General features: G+C 38.1%; 2 protein-coding genes across 2 annotated transcripts; one reads left to right on the top strand and one right to left on the bottom strand.

Annotated features, from left to right (window-relative positions):
* Nucleotides 1–541: 541 nt before the first annotated feature.
* Nucleotides 542–24,133, bottom strand: USP50 (ubiquitin specific peptidase 50). Its single transcript, XM_061182141.1, has 7 exons — nt 24,081–24,133; nt 22,320–22,514; nt 21,886–22,081; nt 20,043–20,252; nt 18,653–18,795; nt 15,095–15,227; nt 542–733 (listed from the first exon to the last, which is right to left on the bottom strand). Exons 1-7 carry the CDS (start codon nt 24,131–24,133, stop codon nt 542–544), a joined length of 1,122 nt encoding a protein of 373 aa, XP_061038124.1.
* Nucleotides 4,471–5,323, top strand: LOC133085209 (acyl-coenzyme A thioesterase 9, mitochondrial-like). The gene has a single exon (XM_061182140.1). The coding sequence runs from the start codon at nt 4,471–4,473 to the stop codon at nt 5,086–5,088; it is 618 nt and encodes a 205-aa protein (XP_061038123.1). The 3' UTR covers nt 5,089–5,323.

The following is a 24,133-nucleotide window of genomic DNA, read 5'->3' as shown; positions in this document are numbered from 1 at the left end:
CCATTAGTGGACTCCCAGGAAGAAGATGAAAGGATGGTGTTGAATTGTGAAACTGACAACTTTTCATGTTCTACAATTAGTCTGAGAGATTATAGTTTCTTGCCTAAATTATCTGAACAATTAAATATTTTCAAATCACATTCCTAACCTCACAGAGCCACTTGAACAAAAGTTATTTTGGTTTAGCTCCATGAAGTATCTTCGGAAAATAATTTGTTGGATATATATAATTATTATGAGATAGTTTATGATAAAAATACACACTAATAAACACTGTACTTTGAAACCTGAACACAATACTTATAATCTGATTGCTTTGAAGGTCCCCATTCGTTAGCATTGCATCATTTTCATGCTGCCTTTTTCAGTGGGCCAGGACCCATCTTTTTATAGACTTACCTTGTGAAAGGTTGCATAACATGCCAGAAAGACTTAAAAATGTCAGTGATGCAAGTAAGTTGCAAGAGTTTTAATGACAAAGCAAAACTTAAGTACTAGGTTCTAATTGCTAGTTTTGCAATTTTCAGGAAACACCATTTTCCTAGCTCTTGCGTTTTTGTATAGGTATAGAAAAGGGCTGGCAGCTATAGAACAGGAGATACGCTGTAGCGGTTTGAACTGAAGTATCTGGAATCTCACTGGCTCGTGTGTCATCAAAGTTATACCAGGCGTGAGTCACTGAGTTTTTGCAGAAAGCAGTGTAGTGGCCACCATCCAGATCACCAAAGTGGTTCTACGGGAGAAAGGAATGTCACACAGTATTTACATTTGAATACCTTAACTATTAGAACCAAAACGGTAGGGCCAAGAAATATTTTTATAATTGTCCCTTATACTGGATTAAAAGGAAATCATACGTTACGTTAAATCATACATATAGCCTGACTGGTATATTTTTCATGTCACTGAAATGGTTACATATTGTGTCCATCGATTATTTAATAGACTCTGTGAATGAAATAGGATAGTATTTGGCATCTTCTAATATTTATCAGTTAATACTGAGCACCAACTGTACATAGACTATTAAACATTAAAGGAAATTTTAAAATAAGAAAATAGTCATCTTTCCTAAATGAGCTTATAGTTTAATTTTGAAGACAGTCTAAGATAGACATGAAAAAAGACATTTAACATTGGAACAAGACATTAAAACAACTGCATACTCTGCTACCACACAATTTGAGGAGGTTGTACAGCAACAGCCCCCTTGGTCATCCAAGGCCCAGAAAAGAACCTGTTCTATTCTCTTTTTCCCATGTCTTCCCTAACCCAGTAAAGCAATGTTTGAAACAAAGGCATTGGAGAACCTCACTTCTCAGAAGGTGGTATGGCATAGAGCAGGGGTTGACACACCATTTGCCCATGGGTCAAAGCCAGCCTGCTGCCTGTTTTTATATGGCCTGTGAACTAAGAATGCATTTTATATTTTTATATGGTTGAAAAAAATCAGAATAATATTTTGTGATGTGTGAAATTATATGAACTTCAGATTTTTCAATGTCCTTAAATAAAGTTTTATGGGAACACAGCCATGCTCACTTGTTTATGTTTTTAAGTGGCTGCTTTCACACTACAACTGTAAAGTTGAATAGTTACAAGAGAGACTATAGACTACATGGCCTGCAAATCCTAAAATATTTACTATCTAGCTTTTTAAGTTTGCTGACCCCTGGGGTAGAGGGAAGAAAATGGATTTTTCTAGTCAATTTTATGAATACAGCTCTAATACTACACAATGACCTTAAGGAAATTATTTAACCTTTCTGAGCTTTAATTCCCCAATCTTTTAAAATGGGTAATAAGACCTTGTCTTATACAACTACTGTTTCTCTTACAGTGCTAGCACATAGGAGGTACTTACTAAGTGTTCCCTTAGACCTTCATCTTCCCCACATCTCCTGTTACACCTTAGAGAAATATCCCAAAGCTGACATTTTAAAGATTCAGGCTCTGGTCCTGGTCTTGGCCATGTGACCTTAAGCTGATATGCTTAAACTTCCTTATTTATAAAATGGTGCCCATAATAGTGTGATGTAATTTGAGAAAAACAAAACATCTGGTGGATCCAGATGATGAAGTAATGTTTTAAAGTGACTAGACAGATTATGGCTGGAATATGTTCTGTTTTGATGACAATGTAAACAAACAAAATTGACATAGTAGAATAGGGTAGGGTGAAGTCATTCTAGACTTCCATTCCCAGTAATTTTGGCAGACAATTAGCTAGCCTAAAAGCCGTAGTTACGAAACTGTAAAGAATGCTCGATAGGGACTTCCCTGGTGGCGCAGTGGTTAAGAAACTGCCTGCCAATGCAGGGGACACAGGTTCGAGCCCTGGTCCAGGAAGATCCCACATGCCGCAGAGCAACTAAGCCCATACGCCACAACTACTGAGCCTGCACTCTAGAGCCCACAAGCCACAACTACTGAGCCCACGCACCTAGCGCCCATACTCCGCAACAAGAGAAGCCACCGCAATGAGAAGCCCACGCACCACAACGAAGGGTAGCCCCTGCGCGCCATAACTAGAGAAAGCCCACGTGCAGCAATGAAGACTCAACCAGCCAAAAAAAATAAAACGATGGATAAAACATGGTAAATACCCTTTGAAATATATGGCTAACTTTAAAGATTGTATAGTGAGAGTAATCTCCAGGGGCCAAGAACAGAGGAAATAAAAGATTAGCATGATGTGTGGTTAATGCTGTGACTGCCTGAGAGCAAAGACAGTTCCTGGTCCCTGGAACCACAGTGCTTGGGTTTTAAAGGTCACACAAGGGCTGGAGGTAAAGTCTTAAGTCCCTGCAAGGTGAGGAGTTGGATTGAAATCCACACACATAGCCACAACCTCTTAAAGAGAGTCACCCTCAATAAAAGAATAAACTAGGGGGGAACAAATCCATCCTCCAGTGCTTAGCTTAGGCTTTGGGTACAAAGAATAAAAGTCATTCCTGGAAAGTCGTTACCACAGACCTGGCTTCTCTTTGGTTTGGGATTCAAATTTACACTACGGTCTGTGTCTCAGAATCCTGTGAATTTAAGGTGAGAATGAAAAGTATTTTGGGGTTGCTTGGCAAAAGAAAAGAGAATTACTTTCTGATTGATGCACCTTAATTCAGGCTGTACAGGATACCCACATATAAAACCCAGTGATGCTGAACTCACAATTCAATATTACAGAACAAACAAGGAAACAATTCACCAGGAGTAAGAGAAGGCAATAAATAGCAAGATTAAAAATTCCAATGACTTTAGGTAATAGAGACTATACAGAAAGTATATAGACATTTAAGAAAAGGAAGCAAACTGAAAACCTAAAAAGAACTTTCAGAAATGATAAATACTTGAAATTAAAAATTTAATGTAGAGAGTAAATAGTACATAGAATTGAAGAGAGAATGAATAAACTATAGAAACAGGAAATTACCCTGAGTGTAGTAGCAACGAGACGTTGAATGAGGGACTTCCCTGGTGGCACAGTGGTTTAAGAATCCGCCTGCCAGTGCAGGGGACGTGGGTTCAAGCCCTGGTCCGGGAAGATCCCACATGCTGCGGAGCAACTAAGCCTGTGCACCACAACTACTGAGCCTGCACTCTAGAGCCCACAAGCCACAACTACTGAAGCCCGCACGCATAGAGCCCGTGCTCCACAACAAGAGAAGCCACCACAGTGAGAAGCCCGCGCACCGCAACAAAGAGTAGCCCCCGCTCGCCGCAACTAGAGAAAGCCTGCATGCAGCAACAAAGACCCAACGCAGCCACAAAAAAAAAAAAAAAAAGTTGAATGAGAACATTCAGTATATGCCTAGTAGAAGTTCTAGAGAATATAGGAGCAAAACAGTATTGAAAGTGATAATGACTAGAAATGATTAATGAAAGGCATGAATCTTCAAATTTAGGAAATACAGTGAACCAAGGATAAATAAAAATAATACTGCAAGACAACAAACACAGAAAAGTTTTTAAAGCAACAAGAAGAAAAGATTACCTACAAAAGAATAACATGATGGTAGAACTCCATGGCAGCCATATAAACAGAAATAATAAAATAGTTTCAAAATGATAAAAGAAAATAATCTAGAATTTGGTCTCTAGTTAAATTATTCAAGAATCAAAGTAAACTAAAGACTTTTTCAGTCAAAGACTTGGGAGACTTCAGGATAAGAGACCCTTGTTGAAAAGTCTACTGAAATATGTCCTACACAAATAAATAAAATTGAATACAAATGAAAAAGTAATATATAAGAGAGATTAGTTTGCAAAAAGGTTGGTAAAGATCCTAGTAAATCTAGCCTGCCCCTGCCCCCTCCCATGGCCACACTGCAAGGGTGCGGTCCTGGGGAGCAAGGTCCAGTCCGGCACCCGCTATCCCTTCCCTCTCCTGCCATCCATTGCCTCAACTTCCCTCCACCGATCGGCACACAGAGCCCAGGTCTGTGGTCATGTGCGCGGCGGCAGGCAAGCGCCATGAGGCGGGCAGTGCTGCAGCTTTGTACCCTGAGTAAAGGGCTCCTTGCTCCCATCAGAGAACTGACTCAAGGATCTCAGAATCCCAAGAAACAGAGAGTCTTCCACATTCATGAAATTCCAGATAAGTTGCAGGAGATAGTAGGAGCATCCACAAACTGGAGAGACCACGTGAAAGCAATGGAGGAAAGAAAATTACTTCATAGTTTTTTGGCTAAGTCACAGAAAGGACTGCCACCTAGGAGAATGAAAGACAGTTACACTGAAGTTCTCTTACCTTTGGGCAGTCAGCCTGAATTACGAGAGAAATATTTGACTGTTCAAAACACTGTAAGTTTTGGCAGGATTCTTGAGGATCTTGACAGCTTAGGAGTTCTTATTTGCTACATGCACAACAAAAATCATTCAGCTAAGATGTCTCCTTTATCAATAGTTACAGCCCTGGTGGACAGGATTGATATGTGTAAGAAGAGCTTAAGCCCAGAACAGGACATCAAGTTCAGTGGCCATGTTAGTTGGGTTGGGAAGACGTCCATGGAAGTGAGGATGCATATGTTCCAGTTACACGACAATGAATTTTCCCATTTTGGATGTGACATTTGTAATGGTGGCTCGTGATTCTGAAAACAAAGGGCGGGCATTTGTAAATCCACTCACCCTTGAAAGCCCAGAGGAAGAAGAGCTCTTTAGACAAGGAGAATTGAACAAGGGGAGAAGGGTCGCCTTCAGCTCCATGTCATTACTGAAAATGGCTCCCACTGCTGAGGAGAGGACAACCATACATGAGATGTTTCTTAACATGCTGGATCCAAAGACTATAAGTTTTTGAAGTCGAGTTTTGCCTCCTAATGCAGTGTGGATGGAGAAACCTTTAGCGAGAGTCATCAAGGAAAAAAAGAGAGAGGGCCCAAATCAATAAAATCACAAATGAAAAAGAAGTTAAAACTGACACCACAGAAATACAAGGGATCATGGGACTTCCCTGGTGGTTCAGTGGGTAAGACTCCATGCTTCCAGTGTAGGGGGCCTGGGTTTGATCCCTGGTCTGGGAACTAGATCCCGCATGCATGCCACAACTAAGAGTCCGCATGCTGCAACTAGGATGTCCGAATGCCACAAATAAGAAGCCCTCGTGATGCAGCTATGAGCCCGCATGCCACAACTAAAAGGTCCCGCATGCCACAACTAAAGATCCCACGTGCAGCAACTAAGATCCCAAGTGCCACAACTAAGACTTTTCACAGCCAAAATTTAAAAAAAAAAAGTACAAAGGATCATAAGAGTACTACAAGCAACTATATGCCAATAAAATGGACAGCCTAGAAGAAATGGACAAATTCTTAGAAAGGACAACCTTTCAAGACTGAACCAGCAAGAAATAGAAAATATGAACAGACCAATGACAAGTACTGAAATTGAAACTGTGATTAAAAATCTTCCATCAAACAAAAGTCCAGGACCAGATGGCTTCACAGGTGAATTCTATCAAACATTTAGAGGAGAGTTAACACCTACCCTTCTGAAACTCTTCCAAAAAGTTGCAGAGGAAGGAACACTCCCAAACTCATTCTATGAGGCCACCATCACCCTGATATCAAAACCACACAAAAAAAGAAAATTAAAGGCTAATATCACTGATGAACATAGACGCAAAAATCCTCAACAAAATAATAGCAAACCGAATCCAACAACACATTAAAAGGATCATACACCATGATCAAGTGGGATTTATCCCAGGGATGCAAGGATTCTTCAATTTATGCAAATCAGTCAATGTGATACACCATATTAATAAATTGAAGAATAAAAACCATATGATTATCTCAACAGATGAAGAAAAAGCTCTCAACAAAATTCAACACCCATTTATGATAAAAAAAAAAAAACTCTCCAGAAAGTGGGCATAGAGGGAACCTTCCTCAATATAATAAAGGCCATATATGACAAACCTACAGCAAACATCATTCTCAATGGTGAAAAACTGAAAGCATTTCCTCTAAGATCAGGAACAAGACAAGGATGTCCACTCTTGCCACTATTATTCAACATAGTCTTGGAAGTCCCAGCCACGGCAATCAGAGAAGAAAAAGAAATAAAAGGAATCCAAATTGGAAAAGAAGAAGTAAAACTGTCACTGTTTGCAGATGACATGATACTATACAGAGCAAATCCTAAAGATGCTACCAGAAAACTACTAGACCTCATAAATGAATTTGGTAAAGTTACAGGATACAAAATTAATACACAGAAATCTCTTAACACATTAAAAGGAACACTCCCAAGCTCATTCTATGAGGCCACCATCACCCTGATACCAAAACCAGACAAAGATATCACAGAAAAAGAAAATTAAAGGCCAATATCACTGATGAACATAGAGGTAAAAATCCTCAACAAATAATAGCAAACCAAAAGATTAGAAAGAGAAATTCCAGAAACAATCCCATTTACCATTGCATCAAAAAGAATAAAATACCAAGGAATAAACCTAGCTAAGGAGGCAAACAACCTGTACTCAGAAAACTATAAGATACTGATGAAAGAAAGAAAAGATGACACAACCAGATGGAGAGATATACCATACTCTTGGATTGGAAGAATCAATATTGTGAAAATGACTGTACTACCCAAAGCAATCTACATATTCAATGTAATCCCTATCAAATTACCAATGGTATTTTTCACAGAATTAGAACAACAATATTACAATTTGTATGGAAACACAAAAGACCATGAATAGCCAAAGCAATCTTGAGAAAGAAAAACGGAGCTGGAAGAATCAGGCTCCCTGACTTCAGACTATACTACAAAGCTACAGTCATCAAAACAGTTGGTACTGACACAAAAACAGAAATATGGATCAATGGAACAGGATAGAAAGTCCAGAGATAAACCCACGCACCTATGGTTACCTAATCTATGACAAAGGAGGCAAGAATGTACACTGGAGAAAAGACAGTCTCTTCAATAAGTGGTGCTGGAAAAATTGGACAGCTACATGTAAAAGAATGAAATTAGAATGCTCCCTAACACCATACACAAAAATAAATTCAAAATGGATTAAAGATCTAAATGTAAGATCAGACACTATAAAACCCTTAGAGGAAAACATAGGAAGAACACCCTTTGACATAAATTGCAGCAAGATCTTTTTCGATCCACCTCCTAGAGTAATACAAATAAAAACAAAAATAAACAAATGGGACCTACATAAACTTAAAATCTTTTGAACAGCAAAGGAAACCATATACAAAACAAAAAGACAACCCGCAGAATGGGAGAAAATATTTGCAAACGTAGCAACTGACAAGGAACTAATCTCCAAAATATACAAACAGCTCATGCAGCTCAACATCAAAAAAAGAAACAACTGAACAATAAATGGGTGTAAGATCTAAATACGCATTTCTCCAAAGAAGACATACATATGGCCTAAAAGCACATGAGAAAGATGCTCAACATCACTATTAGAGAAATGCAAATCAAAACTACAATGAGGTATCACCTCACACTGGTCAGAATGTCCATCATCAAAATATCTACAAACAATAAATGGTGGAGAGGGTGTGGAGAAAAGGGAACCCTCATACACTGTTGGTAGGAATGTAAATTGGTACAGCCACTATGGAGAACAGTATGGAGGTTCCTTAAAAAACTAAAAATAAACCTACTGTATGATCCAGCAATCCCACTCCTGGGCATATATCTGGAGAAAGCCATAATTTGAAAAGATACATGCACCCCAATGTTCATTGCAGCACTATTTACAATAACCAGGACATGGAAGCAACCTAAATGTCCATCAACAGAGGAATGGACAAAGAAGATGTGGTACACATATACAATGGAATATTACTCAGTCATAAAAAAGAACGAAATAATGCCATTTGCAGCAGCATGGATGGACCTAGAGATTGTCATAATAAGTGAAGTAAGTCAGACAGAAAGACAAATATCATATGATATCGCTTATATGTGGAAACTAAAAAAAGGGTATAAATGAACTTATCTACAAAAAAAAAATAGAGTTACAGATGTAGAAAACAAACTTATGGTTACCGGGGGGTAAGGAGAGGGGCATAAATTGGGAGTTTGGGATTGACATATACACACTAATATATATAAAATAGATAACTAATAAGGACCTACTGTATGTATAGCACAGGGAACTCTACTCAATACTCTGTAATGACCTATATGGGCAAAGAAGCTTAAAAAAAGAGTCTATATACGTATATGTATAACTGATTCACTTTGCTGTACAGCAGAAACTAACACAACAATCAACTTACTCCAATAAAAATTCTTTTAAATAAATAAAATAAAATAAATAGCATTAAAAAAAGAAAATCCTAAGATGCCATCAAAGAACTACTAGAACTCATCAATGAATTCGGTAAAGTTGCAGGATACAAAATTAATATACAGAACCTACTGCATTTCTGTACACTAACAACAAACTATCAGAAAGAGAAATTAACACAAAAACAGACACATAGATCAGTGGAACAGAATAGAGAGCCCAGAAGTGAACCCACATTTACATGGTCAATTAATCTATGACAAGGGAGACAAGAATACACAATGGGGAAAAGACAGCCTCTTAGAGAAATGGTGTTGGAAAAGTGGACAGCTACATGCAAAAAAATCAGACTAGATTACTCTCTCACAACATGCACAAGAATAAATTCAAATGGATTAAAGATTTAAATGTAAGACCTGAAACCAGAAAACTTCTAGAAGAAAACATAGGCAGTATGCTCTTGGACATTGGTCTTAGTAATATTTTTTTGCATATATCTCCTCAGGCAAGGGAAACAAAAGCAAAAATAAACAAATGGGACTACATCAAACTAAAAAGCTTTTGGATAGTGAAGCAAACTATCAACAAAACAAAAAGGCTGCCTACTAAATGAGAGAAGATATTTGCAAATGATATATCAGATAAGGGGTTAAAATCCAAAATATATAAGTAATCCATACAACTCAACATCCAAAAAACAAAAACCCTATTAAAAAATGGGCAGAGGAGCTGAATAGAATTTTTTCCAAGGAAGACACACAGATGGCCAACAGGTACATGAAAAAATGCTCAATATCACTAGTCATCAGAGAAATGGACATCAAAACCACAATGAGACATCACTTCACACCTGTTAGAATGGCTATTATTAAAAAAGATAAAGTGTTGGTGAGAATGTGAAGAAAAGGGAACCCTAGTACACTGTTGGTGGAAATGTAATTTGGTGCAGCCACTATGGAAAACAGTATGAAGATTCATCAAAAAATTAAAAATAGAACCAGCATATGATCCAGCAATTCCACTCCTGGGCATATATCCAAAGAAAACCAAAACACTAATTTGAAAAAATATATGCACCCTTATGTTCATTGCAGCATTATTTACAATAGCCAAGATATGGAAGCAACCCAAGTGCCCATCAATAGATAAATGGATAAAGAAGATGTGTGGCGTATATACACAATCGAATACTAGTCATCCATAAAAAAAAAAAAAGAATGAAATCTTGCCATTTGTGACAACATGGTTGGACCTAGCGGGTAGTATGCTAAGTGAAATAAGTCAGCCCGCGAAAGACAAATACTATACAATTTCACTTATATGTGGAATATGAAAAACAAAACAAATGAACAAACGAAACAGAAACAGAGTTATAGCTACAGAGAGCAAACAGGTAGTTGCCAGAAGGGAGAGGCATAGGCGAAGGAAAGATAGACGTGAGGGAGATTAAGAGGTACAAACTTTCAGTTGCAAAACAAATGAGTCACAGGGATGCAATATACAGTGTGGGGAATATAGTCAATAACTATATAATATCTTTGTGTAGTGATATAGCATATCTAGACTTACTGTAATCATTTTGAAATGTATAGAACTATCAAATCACTCTGTTGTGTGACAGGAACTAACATATTGTTTTAAGTCAATTATACTTGAAAAACAAACAAACAAACAAACTCATAGAAAAAGAAACCAGATTTGTAGTTACCAGAGGTGGGGGGTGTGTGAAGGAGGAATTGGAGGAAGGTGGTCAAAAGGTACAAACTTCCAGTTATAAGATAAATAAGTACCAGGGATGAAATGTACAACATAAGTATAATTAACACTGTTGTATGTCATATATGAAAGTTGTTATGAATAAATCCTAGGAGTTCTCATCACAAGGAAAACTTTTTTTCTATTTCTTTAATTTTGTATTTATATTAGATGATGGATGTTCATTAAACTTATTGTGATAATTTCATGATTAAATAATTATGCTGTACATCTTATACAGTGCTGTATGTCAATTATATCTCAATAAAACTGGAAGAAAACAAAAGAAAAGGGCAGAAAAAGAACAAATAATATCATCCAAAAGAAAGCTGGAATAGTTTTTTCAATATCAGACTAGACAGACTTTAAGTGAAAAAGTATGGCTAAGTATAAAAGATTCCCCTAGCATGATAAAAGGAACAATTCACTACAAAGATATAAAATTGCACACATAGCTTCAAATTATGACAATTACTGGAAAATTTTGGCAAAATCACAGTCTTTTTTATCATATATCTTTCAGTTATTAATCTTGTTAAAGCAAACAAAAACTTATTAAGAGTATATATTCAAACAACACAATTAACAAATTATATTTAATGGACATATGGAACCCTGAACCTAATTTAAAAATTCTTTTCAAGCACACACAAAACTATGACACAAAGTGAGTATCAACACGTACCAAGAATGGATACCATTTGGACCATATTTTCTGATAAGAATGCAATTAAGTTAGAAATTAGTAACAAAAAGATGACTAAATAAAATTATGTTTGGAATTTTTCAAATGCACGTCTAAATAACATGTTGATGGAAGGGAACAAGAAGGGAAATAAAGACCAGAAATTAATGAAATAGAACACAAAGAAATAAAGAATCAACAAAACCACAAGCTGGTTCTTTCAGATAACAAAATAGATAAACTTTGGCAAGACTGACCAAGAAAAAACAGGTTAGACACAGATAATATTAAGAATAAACAAAGGGAGAACTGAGAATTCAATAGAGATATTAAAATGTCAAGAGTATGATGTGAGCAATTTTCTGCCAATAAATTTGAAAATGTAAAAAATCAGAAGTTTTAAATATAATTTTTTAAAACCATGCTAAAGTAAACAAAGCTTTTAAAAGATAGAATAGGTAAGTGTCTTCATGATCTTTGGGTAGAGCAATTTGTGGTATTTTCACGCAGTGTAATACTATACAGCAATGAGAAGGAACAAACTACAATACATGCAACAACAGGAATGAATGTTGCATAATTTTGAGTAAAAGAAGCCAGGCACAAAAGAGTACACACAGTATGATTCCATTTCTATAAAGCACAAGAGCTGGCAAAACCTATTCTGTCAGCAGCCAGTGGTCTCCTGGACTAGAAGGGGGCACAAGGGCAGTTAGGGTGCTGGTAATATTCTACTTGAACTGTTTTCTGGTTACATGGGCAGGTTACCTTTACGAAAATTTATTGAGTTTTACATTCATGGCTTGCATTTTTCTATATGTATGTTTTATCTCAATAAAAAGTTTATTTTTTCAAAAATGAAGAAACAGAAACTCCTGAATAGTCTCATCCTGGCTAAAGCAAATTGAGCAAATATTTAAAAATCCACCCACCAAGAACAAAAATTTCAGGACCAGATAGTTTTTTTGTTTAATTCTACCAGCCTTTCAAAAAACAAGTTATTTTTATCTCTGCAGACTGTGCCAAAGAATAGAAAAGAATGGCCAGCTTATTTTAGGAGGCTAGAAACAGGCTGATCCTCAAGACAAAAACAGAAAAGAACAGTATGAGAAAGTTACACGTTAGTTTCTCGACTGTGAAAATAGATACAAAAAATGTGAAAACATTTTTAGCAAAGAAAAAAGAAATTAAGTGTTTTACGTTAATAGATTAAAGGAGAGATTCAGGTCAGTTATCTTCAAAATGTGATCTGGGGGAACACACACACACACGTATATATAAAGTTTCATGTGTTAGCACATGACAATGCATTATACAAAGTTGTAGGAGCAGAATGCTGGAAACAACCTAACTGTCCAGCAACAGGAGAAATGATAAATAAATAGACACAACGATTTAGTAAATGCAGGTAAATGTATGCACTAAAGCTAATATATCACTATGGATTAATATCATAAAAATAATGCTGAGGAAAACAGTTACAGAAGGATATGTACAGTTAATGATACTAGATTTATAAAACACGCAAAACACACCATATCACACATGTGTGATAAAAGTGTGAAAGTATAGTATAGACACATACGAAAGAATGCATGGGCATAATTCCCTCCAAATTCAGGACAGAGAAGGGAGGGGAGTGGGGTTGTTAAAGATACACAGGGGCTTGATGTTTTCTACAATATTCTATTGTTAACATCTGTGTGCACACTTACTGTATTCTGTTTTCTGTGCCCGAAATATTTCATAATTTAAAAAAGTTTTTCTAGAAGCCAATCATCTGAAAAGGGTTGAAGGAGGTAAATACTGTTGGTGTATGATCACTATTTTCAAATATTTGAAGGGTCATCATGTATAAGAAAGAAGAATGTGTTCTGTTTAACTAACACATATGTACAAGCATTTGTTAACCAAAAAGCCACGTACATATTACTATTACTACCTCAGAGGACAGAATTAGGACAAATGGAAGGAGTTACAAGGACGAAGGTAGATTTGTGCCCCATACAGAGAGACAAGTTAACAATCAGAGGCAGCATAACATGGCAGTGAGAGCAGGACAGTTTGGAGCCAGCCTGCCTGGCTTCAGGTCCTGGCTCTGCCCTTTGTAGGCAGTAGATTGGAGCAGATTATTTAACCTCTGTTCCTGTTTCCCATTCTGTAAGATGGGGATAATAATAGTGCCTACACTTCACAGGGCCACATAAGGATTAAATGATTGATTATGCATAAAGTGCTTGGAACAGTGCTTGGTACATAGCAAGCACTATATGTTTGTAAAATAAATCAAACAAATCTGGCAGATAAAGAGCCTTCCTTATAAAGCAGGAAGCTCTTTAAGGGCTTATTCAAAAGCTGGATAAATCTCTGTTAATGGTGGTGTGGAGGTAATCCTTCCCTTCTGGTCTAGCTGAGTACTTCTCAAACTTCCATATGCATTCGAATCATATGGGGATCTTGATAAAATGCAAGTTTCTAGTCAGTAAATGTGGGGTGGAGCCTGAGATTCCTTATTCCTAACAGGTGTCTCCTGGGGACAACACCTTGAGTAACAGAGCTATGGATGGCCTTTCCCTATGACCATACATTGTAGTTTCTAAGATGCTTAGTTCTTGTTTCTGATCAATCATCAGTTTGCAGCAAATTCTAGATATATTTCTCTTTCAAAACCAATTTTTACCCTTCAATTAACTAATAATTTAAACACTAAAAGGATTAAGAATTTATAGGAAGCTTGGGTGACTCTTTTTATGTAACTGTAAATAATTACCACATAATTTTTAATAATTCTGCTTTTGGATTTTTTTTGAAGCAGAAACACTTATAATGAGATGTTAAAACAGTAAAATATAGGGGGGACGTATCATTTTGGAATTCACATTAGAGTCTATTATGATAGGGAAGAGGATGTCACTCTAGATTTCCAAATTGGCGAGTGAGAGAAGGAAAATCATGTTTAAGGGCAGGATAAATTAGAAAGGAGAATGTCAAGGCTTGAAGTAAAAAGGAAAAAGTAAAGAAGGATTTTTTTTTTAAGTTTGAAGTATGGTTCTGAGAGATGTTAAAGAGAAAGACCAGTGGGATCAACATTTTATATTAATTCAGTGATAATCCAAAAAGGGAAATTAGACTTCAGTACCCTGGAGGGCTCTGGTGACTCATACTGGGCTCCAGGGGGAGCCCCGCCCATCTGACATTGGACACAACTGGACCTCCAGGTTCAACTGAAATCTGAATGTTCTGAAGCAGATCTTTAACACTGTGATCCAGAACAGAAACCCAGAAAATGGCCTGGTGCTTGGGGTGGTTGATGCTGTGGGAAGTTCTAGACAATTTGGTCTGAATTATACTCCATGCTTTCTTTCCTTCAATGATGACAGTTGATTTAGAGCCAGAGGGAACCCCCAGAGTTTCCTTAGGACTGATGCACACAGGCAGTGAGTCTATGACTACCATGTACCTAGTGTTTGGGGCTTTCACCATAGAGGGGCTCATGATTATTCAACATAAAGCTATTGGAACCGACTTCTGCTGCCCCCAGAGCACAGCTCACAAATGTCGCTAGATCTGAAATAGCCTCTCTCTACTATTGTTATAGTATTATTTATTAGTATAAATACTAATAAATAAATACTCTGTAGTATTATAGAGTAGAGGGACAGTGGGGAGGCAGCATAGAGGACATTGTATTCTTTCATGTATTCTTTCACTGCTCTACTGTTCAAGGTCAAAGCAGGGAGTTTCCAGGCTCTATATTTTGTTTTAAAAAGGGCAGTATAGGAGAAGTCAGGGAGAGATAGAAGTAGTAGTCATTCAAGCAGATAATTCTACAGTTTTCTTTAAACCTGTGTTACTTTAAATAGTTTCAGTATTTTACTCACCACCACTGCACAGAGGTTATATTTAGGATGTTTCCGAAAAACTGGACAAATGTAAGGAGTAAGGTCCAAGTTAGTGAGCGGGTAATGAATATCTGTCCTCAGTTTCCTTTTCATTGTACCCAGAATGTCAAACCTGCAGAGATATAATAAATGTGTAAAATAGAAAGTAAGTTTGTGAACCACTCATGAATGAAGTCCACATACCTTCACAAGTTCCAAGTATAGTTAAAAGTAATTTCTTGGAAAGATTATTTGGTGTAGACCTATACATAAATTATTTTTTTCTTATCTACATATATTTGAATCTCCACAGCCAAAACTGAGGCTGAAGTGGGCCAAGAGCCTGAGTCAGGGAGTGAGACAGGGTAGAGTCAATCTAGCGGGAGAAAAAGAAAGGGATAAAGCCAAGCTCAGCAGCGGGGGGAGTAGAAATCACATTGATAACTTCCAGAAGTCTTCCCTCCATCTGATGCTGTTCACTCTAACCAAGCTGACCCAGCTTTTCCTTATGTTGATTTCAGCACACGCTGTCTTCGCAGTGTCCTGTTTACCAACTTGGAGGTTTTAATATATCTTTAATAAGATAAAATTTTGTGAAAATCTTGTCACATTCTCTATGTGTTATACAGATCAGCAGTTCCCAAATCTGAGTTCATATCAGAATCACCCCAGAGCTTTTTAAAGAATAAATTATGTTCATTTTGGAAAAACAGCTGGTTTAGGTCGGGGGAAGGGAAATTACTGGGTGAGGCTGAGATATTCTTGTGCCAGAAAGCAAGAAATCTTGTTTGCAAAAACTAAGGGAATATCATATCATATGACCCAGCAATCCCATGCCTAGGTATCATCTCAGAAGAAACAAAGACTTATATCCACACAGAAACCTATATGCAAAATTTATAGCAGCTGTATTCATCATATCTGCCCCAAACTGGAAACAACTCAAATGTTCATCAACTAGTGAATGGATCAACAATTTTGGTACATTCATAAAAGGGTATACTACACAGCAATCAAAAGGAAGGAACCATGACTACATTCCACAACATGGATTAATCTCACTGTGCTAAGTGAAAGAAGCCAAACTCAAAAGGCCACATATGGTATAACATACGACATTCTGGAAAAGGCAATAAAGATGGAAATCAGATCAGAAGTTTCTAGGGGCTGAGGGTGGGAGAAGGAATTGATTATAAAGGAACATGAGAAAACTTTTTGGGGTGATGGAAAGAATCTCTGTTGGCAGTGATGGTTACATTACATTTGTCAAAATTCACAGAACTATATAAAAGAAGGATACATTTTATATATGTAAATAAACTTAAATTAACTAATGGGGTCACAGGAGCTGGCTTGAAGGTGATCCCACTGGCCAACTTTGAACAATTTGAACATGGAGAAGAATGATAATAGTAATGGATATTAAACCAATTAAGTTTAAAAACATCCATGAGTCCAGAGTGATACTAGTTACAGAGAGGAAAACTACTGTACCTTAAAATGGTGAGATCTTATAGTCACTACCTTAACTAAGTGATCAAACTTAACATTACCAATAGTGGGACAAACTTTTATGATTTGCCTCCTGATGTAATGTAATGACAAGTCCATAACATCAGCTATGGCAAATTCTTGCTAAAAGAAAAAAAAAGTTTAGCCTGAATCTAACTATGGGGAAACAATTAGACAAATCCAGGATGGGCGACATAATCTAAACAAACTCAAAATGAGAAAAAAATGTTTAAATATGAAAAAAGAGGGAAGGATTCTTCTAGATTAAAAGAGACTAAAGAGACAGCCAAATGCAATGTATGACCCCTGACTGGATGCTAGATTGGAAGAAAAGTTATGAAAGATATTTTGGGGATGGGGGAATTTAGATATGGACTGTATCTTGAGTGATATAAAATTATTATTAAATTTCTTGGGCTATATGATAATGGTGTTGTGATTATGTAGGAGAATGTCCTATTCTCAGGTGATACATGCTGAAGTATTTAAGCATGAAATGCCATGGTGTTTGCATCTTACTTTAGACGGTTCAGCTAATAAAATGGAAGGGAGGGCTGGAGCGAGAAAGAGACAGACAAGAAGAACAAAAGGAAATGTGGCAAAGTGGCACCAACTAATGAAGATTCTATGGTATATGGGTATTCATTATATACCTTTTCAAATTTTCTGTAGATTTGTAACTTTTAAAAATAAAAACTGGGACTTCCCTGGTGGCACAGTGGTTAAGAATCCACCCGCCAATGCAAGGGACATGGGTTCAAGCCCTGGCCCGGGAAGATCCCACATGCCACGGAGCAACTAAGCCCGTGCGCCACAACTACTGAGCCTGTGCTCTAGAGCCCTCGTGTCACAACTACTGAAGCCCGTGTGCCCTGGAGCCCGTGCTCCGCAACAAGAGAAGCCACCACAATAAGCCTGCGCACCGCAACCCACGCTCCACAACTAGAGAAAGCCCGCACAGCAACAAAGACCCAATGCAGCCAAAAATAAATTTAAAAATAAAAATAATAACTGAGCACGGTGTGGGGGGGGGGTGTTAAAAATTTAAATAGTGATGCTTAGATTCTACCTCAGACCTGTGAGAACAGAATCCCCAAGGGTGGAGCTAGGGAATTTATTTATTTATTTATTTTATAACATCTTTATAGGAAATTTATTTTATTATTTTTTTTAATTTTTATTTATTTATTTATTTATTTATTTTTGGCTGTGTTGGGTCTTCGTTTCTGTGCGAGGGCTTTCTCTAGTTGCGGCGAGCGGGGGCCACTCTTCATCGCGGTGTGCGGGCCTCTCACTGTCGCGGCCTCTCTTGCTGCGGAGCACAAGCTCCAGACGCGCAGGCTCAGTAGTTGTGGCTCACGGGCCCAGCTGCTCTGCGGCATGTGGGATCTTCCCAGACCGGGGCTCGAACCTGGTAAGCACTGGCAGGCAGACTCTCAACCACTGCGCCACCAGGGAAGCCCGGAAATTTATTTTTTAAAAGCACTCAAAGTGAGTGCCAAATGTCCATCGACAGTTGAACAGACAAACAAAATATGATGTACATACATACGATAGAGTATTATTCAGCTATAAAAAGGAATGAACTTCTGGTACACGTCACAACAAGGATGAACCTTGGAAACATGCTAAGTGAAATAGGCCAGCAAAAAGGACAAATGGTGTGTGGCTACACTTATATGAAGTATCAGAACAGGCAAATTTATAGACACAGAAAGTAGACTGGAGGTTACCAGGGGCTGGGAGGGAAGAGGAATGGGGAGTTATTGCTTAATGGTTCCAGAGTTTCTGTTGAGGGTGATGAAAAAGTTTTGGAAAATCGATGCATAATACTGTGAATGTAATTAATGCCAGTGAAACTATATACTTAAAATGGTTAAAATGGCAAATTTTGTTATATATATTTTACCACAGATTTTAAAAAATTAATGTAATATACTCAACACCATTGAATTGTACACTTAAATAGGTGAATTGCATGGTATGTGAATTATATCATGATAAAGCTGTTCAAAAAATCTGCTCACAAAATGTCAAAATCCATACCTTTTTAAGTGAAAGACAATTATTTTTGGTGCTTTAGAAATACTGGCCTTCACAGCTGTTTCTTGCTTGGTTTCGCAAAAGGAACAGTAAATCTGGTTGTTCCAGGTCAGTGTGTCTTGTTGAAAAAAACACTGGAGACAGTCCTGTTGAGGAAAAAAGCATTTGGTGACCAAACTGAATCCACTGCAACCTGGGGTCCTGTCTATATTAGAACTTTGAAAGAGCTGCGGAAATGTAATCCTCAGTGCTTTTCTCCAAGTTAAGTCCAAGAGATGCCAGTGCCGCAAGCTGCAGCTTGGATATAGTCCACCTGGCAAAGGAGGTGCTGCCTTCTCACTGCGTTACCGAAATAGATCCAAATGTCCATCTCATTTCTAATCTCTGAATCAGCATTTTAACATTTCTGGTTTGTTTCAGAATAATACCAACTATGCAATTTCCACTAACCAAGTCAGGCAGCTGCTTTAAGTTACTCATCTCATCAGGAAAGTGATCTGGGGACTGAAAAATGACCGTATCCCTGTATTTGGGGGTGGCCCATAATAAAGACAGCAGAACAGAGGGAATTAGATCTCATGCCCACAGGAGACATCCTCAACCAGCCAGGCTCCCCACTCTGCAAACCATTAACCTAAAGAGGAAGATGAGCACAGATTGCCAGCACCTCACTTAGAGGCTTTGGAATTATCTTCAGTAGTGTTTAGCAGTTTGATCTGAGAACTAAGCCCAGTTCTGAATAAGTAGTAGGATTATTTTCTCTAACTCTGGTACTTGAAGACTTTTAGCAATTTAAGAAGAAAAATATAAATGTGTGTTTTCCTGCAAGGAAACTTATTGCTCCCTGCCTCCTCACAGTTCCCTGGCTTTTACTGCCACCTTCCACCCACTCCCACCACTCCTCCGTTTACAGATTAACTTTTGGTATTATGGTAAAGAAAATTCGAGAGGTAAACTAAGGCACTATTCCATTCTATCTTTCCCCCCAGATTCCTCAGCTTTTGTCCAAAACATAAGAGCTCAAGAATAAGAGTCAAAGTCATTTCCTAATATGTACCTACAGACCTCTGGGATGAGAAAGGGCCATAAAATTTTTATAAGTGTAAATTCCCTATATGCACCAAGCCATCTCAATAGACTGAATAAAGCCCACCCATCTTTCCAGTTTTACAGTGAGGCTCTTTCATTGAGCACATTTGGAGATACATCTGAATTCATAGTAAATTTTGGCTGTATGTCACTTTTCTACAAAACGTTTTCATCACGGGTTTCCAATTTTTTTAAGTTATAAAGTAGCTCCCCTCATACTAGAAAATGTAGGAAACAGCCTTGGGAAAACCCAGGGCTGGGGTAGAGAAAGACAAAAAAAGTCTCCAGGAGTAAGAATCCCTACCTGAAGAGAGCACTCGTATTTGGATGGAATGGGGAGGGAGAGGACGGTGAAGACTTCATTCTTGTAGGTACAGTTCTCACACTTTAAACATATGATGCTATAATTGAGCTGCCCTTCAAACAGCCGGGTGATGATGGAGGACTCGTTGGCAATCATCTTCCTGCAGAATCTCGGAATAGATCTTTTTTCATATGATCTTCTTCGGTGGTACTGAATAAAGGAACAAATTCACCCCAAATCAACTACTGGTTATCAAAATTTTTTTAATAGAATGACCTGATTTTTCTAACAGAATGCTACCCAAAACCACTTAGTTTTGGATTCAGACAATAAACAGAATAAGATCTTCTTAAGAGCATATAATATGTGTGATTTCTGATAATTCAGTTATTTCCCTCTTTAAGAGAAGCAGAGGAATGAGGACACCCTAACCCTGGTAAAACACATGTCCATGGTGCCATAAACTGACAGTAAATGATAATGTGATATAGGGTCCTGCAGGCAGTTTTTCCTGGGAAGAGGGTAAGCTGCAAACTAGCTTCTGGTCATGCAAGCTGATCTAGAGGTAAGATAAAGGAATTGGATCTCTCCTCCAGTCCCTTCAGGTTATGTTCCTTAGCCTCTTCTTTTGTTAGAAAAAAATTTTTTTAAAGAGCAAATCTTAAACTCCAAAGGCAGCCCGATTTCACTAGCCTTGTAGCCTGATTTGAATCTAGCTGATGCTCAGGAACAGTATTTCCGGGAGCACACCCTGACCCGTGATTCTACAGCCTCAGCAGAATATACATTCTGAAGGCGCTTTAGCTCGACAGTCAGCTCTGCTTTGGAACTGTGCACAAAGCTCCGCTTTGGCTGCTTCTTTCATCACACCCACCTGCCCGTGTCTTCCACCTGACAGTAGTTTGATGCCTCTAACTCCAAGTTTAACCTTGAGAACCAGAATGCTATTTATTTCAGACTGGCTGCAGATGAGGACCTCAGTGATTTTTACTGACCATCACCCTCCCCTCTGGCTAAAAAAAGTGCTGCTGTGAATATCTCAGTACAAATTAAAAATGGAGCTGAGGATTGCAGATGAGAGGGATTAACAGTAATAGTTTGTGGTCTTTCGTGATAAGTGTCTCCTGGCTATGAGGTAAGCTAACAGCAGCACAAAGACACTGCATAAAGTCTAGGGCATATCTTTGGAGAGTGTGGGTCTCAGATCAAGGCAGAAGGTAGTGAGTCTTATAAATAAAGGCAACCTCCTTAGTAACTGGCAATTTCATGTTTTATTAAATGTATGTCCTAATCCAGTGAAGAACTCAGGTTAGGCACATTTAGTATAAAGATGAAACTGCAGTTTACAGATCTGTCCTTTCACCTCACACCAAGCTTAATATTTCCTCGGGTTTGTAACTACCAAGAACACTTGTTTTAAGTTGTAAATTTTATATATTATACCACATGAGGAATATATTTTTATAAAAAAATGTAATTTTCACTCTAAAAAAATACTCAATGCAGATGTTACCGCAAAGGGAACTAGACCAGTGGTCCCCACACCTGCTGATTACTGGAAATCCCAAGTGAGTTTTCCCAGAAGACAACCCAGACATTCTAATTCAATAACACCAGAGGGCCTAAGAAGCTGTGCCATAAAATCTCCCCAGGTGATTCTGATAAACAGCTAAGTTTGGGAAATACAGGCCCATTCAAATACTAACTTGAATGCTCCCCATAGTGACCCCAGCACCTGTGCTCAGCACAGAGTAGGCAATACTGACTGAACAAATGAAAGAATGAAAAGTGAAAGTTGCTGATACAGCTAAAGGTCTATTTCAAGGCCATTAATTCTACTTACCTTTTTCAGAGTTTCATGAAGTTCATTCAGGACATAAATCAAGAATTCCTGAGCATCTTGCTGCATCTTTTTCATAAATGCTGGGTAGAGTTTGCCAAGAGCTGACCAAAATATTTCTGGTGAGACACAGTCAGAGTCTCCAAGCCACATATCTGTCATCACATAGGCAAAAGCAGTGGCAACCTCACTGCAATCCCTTGGAAGAAGGAAGGGAAATGATTCCGGCTAAGCATGTGGCATCAGACCCCAAACAAAGCTTCATTCATTTCTTGGTTGACTTTCCCGTTTTACTCACCCTAGAAATGGGATCTGGGGCACTGCAGCCTCTCCTAACAGGTTTAGCCCTTCATAGGGACTCCAGAGGGTCCCTTCCCTAACCTCACCTTGGAGAGCAGGGATGAGGGCCCGGCTGCAGGGATGGCAAATGGTCTTACTTTTGAAGAGCGGTAATGTACTTTCCAGAGAGAAAGTATTCCACCAGCGGTGAGATGCTGCAGAGACACTGTAAGATGGCATTCATGTAGCATGTGTTGCCCAGGTTCCGCAGACCAGTCACGCCCTGGAAATGGGGCCGGTTCTCATCAGCCTCATTAACTGGAAAGGGGTCATAGTGATCTGTGCACTCTGTGCTGTGTTGGTGCCACATGGAAAGAAAGGAAAGCATTTTGAGGAAACAAAATACGTACAAATGAAATAAGGCCGTCTCAACCTAATGACACAAAGAAGAGTCCTTCATAAGACTTCCACTCAATACATTCCCTATCAAAGACAGAGGTATTCGGACTTGGAGTCTAAAATTGCATTACTTTGTTTGGGACTCTTTGAACAGTGCCTGCAGCCAAATAAGCAGAGATAAAGTTTCTTCCTAAAACCAAAGCAAGAGGGCGGAAAAGACTGGCCTTTCAGAGACCTAGAATTGCTTTGCTAAAATGCAGACTTCCTCTCTAAATACCAAAGTATTCCCATTTTTGCTGGGCAAGTAATTTAATTATTATTAGCAGTAATAATAATAACAATAGATAGTAGTTAATAACAATAGCTATCTTGTATTGACCTGACACTATGTTAAGTACTTAACATGAACTTTCCCATTTAATTCTTTCAACAATTCTATGGGGTAGGTACAGTTATTTTTAAATCCTGTTTTACAGGTGAGATATCATGTGTAAATAAGTGGTTTCGTCATTTGCCCATGGTAATATACTAAGGCACGTGCAGTGGCACATAGAGAGAAGGGATATCTATCTATCTACCTACGCATCATCTGTCTGTCAAGTTATTTGGATTTATATATCAAATATTAGGAGTATATACGTGTGTGTATATACATATATATGCCATATATACATTTGAGAGCATAATATATACACATATTAAGAGAATATATACATATATTAAGAGCACATACATATGTATGTTATATATGTATATATAATACATACATATATAAACACACACACACATACATAGAGAGGGGGAGAGAAAGAGCATTTAGTTTAAATTTTGACTGTCACTTACTAGTTACATGATCTGGGACTCGTATCTGTTTCTCATCTATAAAATAGGAATAGTGTTACCTGCCTTATAGGATTGTTGGATTGTGAGGATTAAACAATGCAAGGAACGAGGCACAGATTACATAGTTAATGGTAACCTAAAAAAATTTCTTTAAAGAAATGACTGATCCAGGATGTCCTTAACAGTAGCTACGGAAATCGTGTGTCCATGTGGATCAACCAGACCTGCACAGAGGAGAGGGTCCTCTTCTTTCCACACAGAGCTTCCTTTTGTAATTTGGCTACTGTACCAGGCTGCCCAGTATCTTCATCCTTTTGGGTTTTCTTTCCATGTAGTATCTAAAATTGGGACTCCAGGAGACAGCTACCTCATATCAGTACCTCTACTTACGATTCTGCCAGTTTGAAAAGTGCTCTCTTTTACACGGAAGGACATTTCCCCTTTTATTTACCAATGTCACAGGAGGCCCTGGGCTGTCACTCTTTAGGAATAACTATTGGCTAGATATTAAATAACATCTTCCCATCCCTTCCCTTTGGGAGACCTCCAATGGGTCAACCCTGAGGAATCCATTCAAAATTCGGCATGTACCTCCTGACCCCTTTAAGCATGGCTTCCCCCACCCCACCCCAGCTCAGCTAAGCTTATCTAGAAAACTGTAGTAGACAGAGGCTCACAGGACATAGTAGATACTGAAGTCATCTGCAGTGAAAGGCTGTTGAGAAGCCAT

The sequence above is a fragment of the Eubalaena glacialis genome, chromosome 2, assembly GCF_028564815.1.
Source record: "Eubalaena glacialis isolate mEubGla1 chromosome 2, mEubGla1.1.hap2.+ XY, whole genome shotgun sequence".
Taxonomy (NCBI): Eukaryota; Metazoa; Chordata; class Mammalia; order Artiodactyla; family Balaenidae; genus Eubalaena; species Eubalaena glacialis.
The sequence above is the reverse complement of the archived record's forward strand: the minus strand, read 5'-3'. Positions and strand labels throughout refer to the sequence as shown.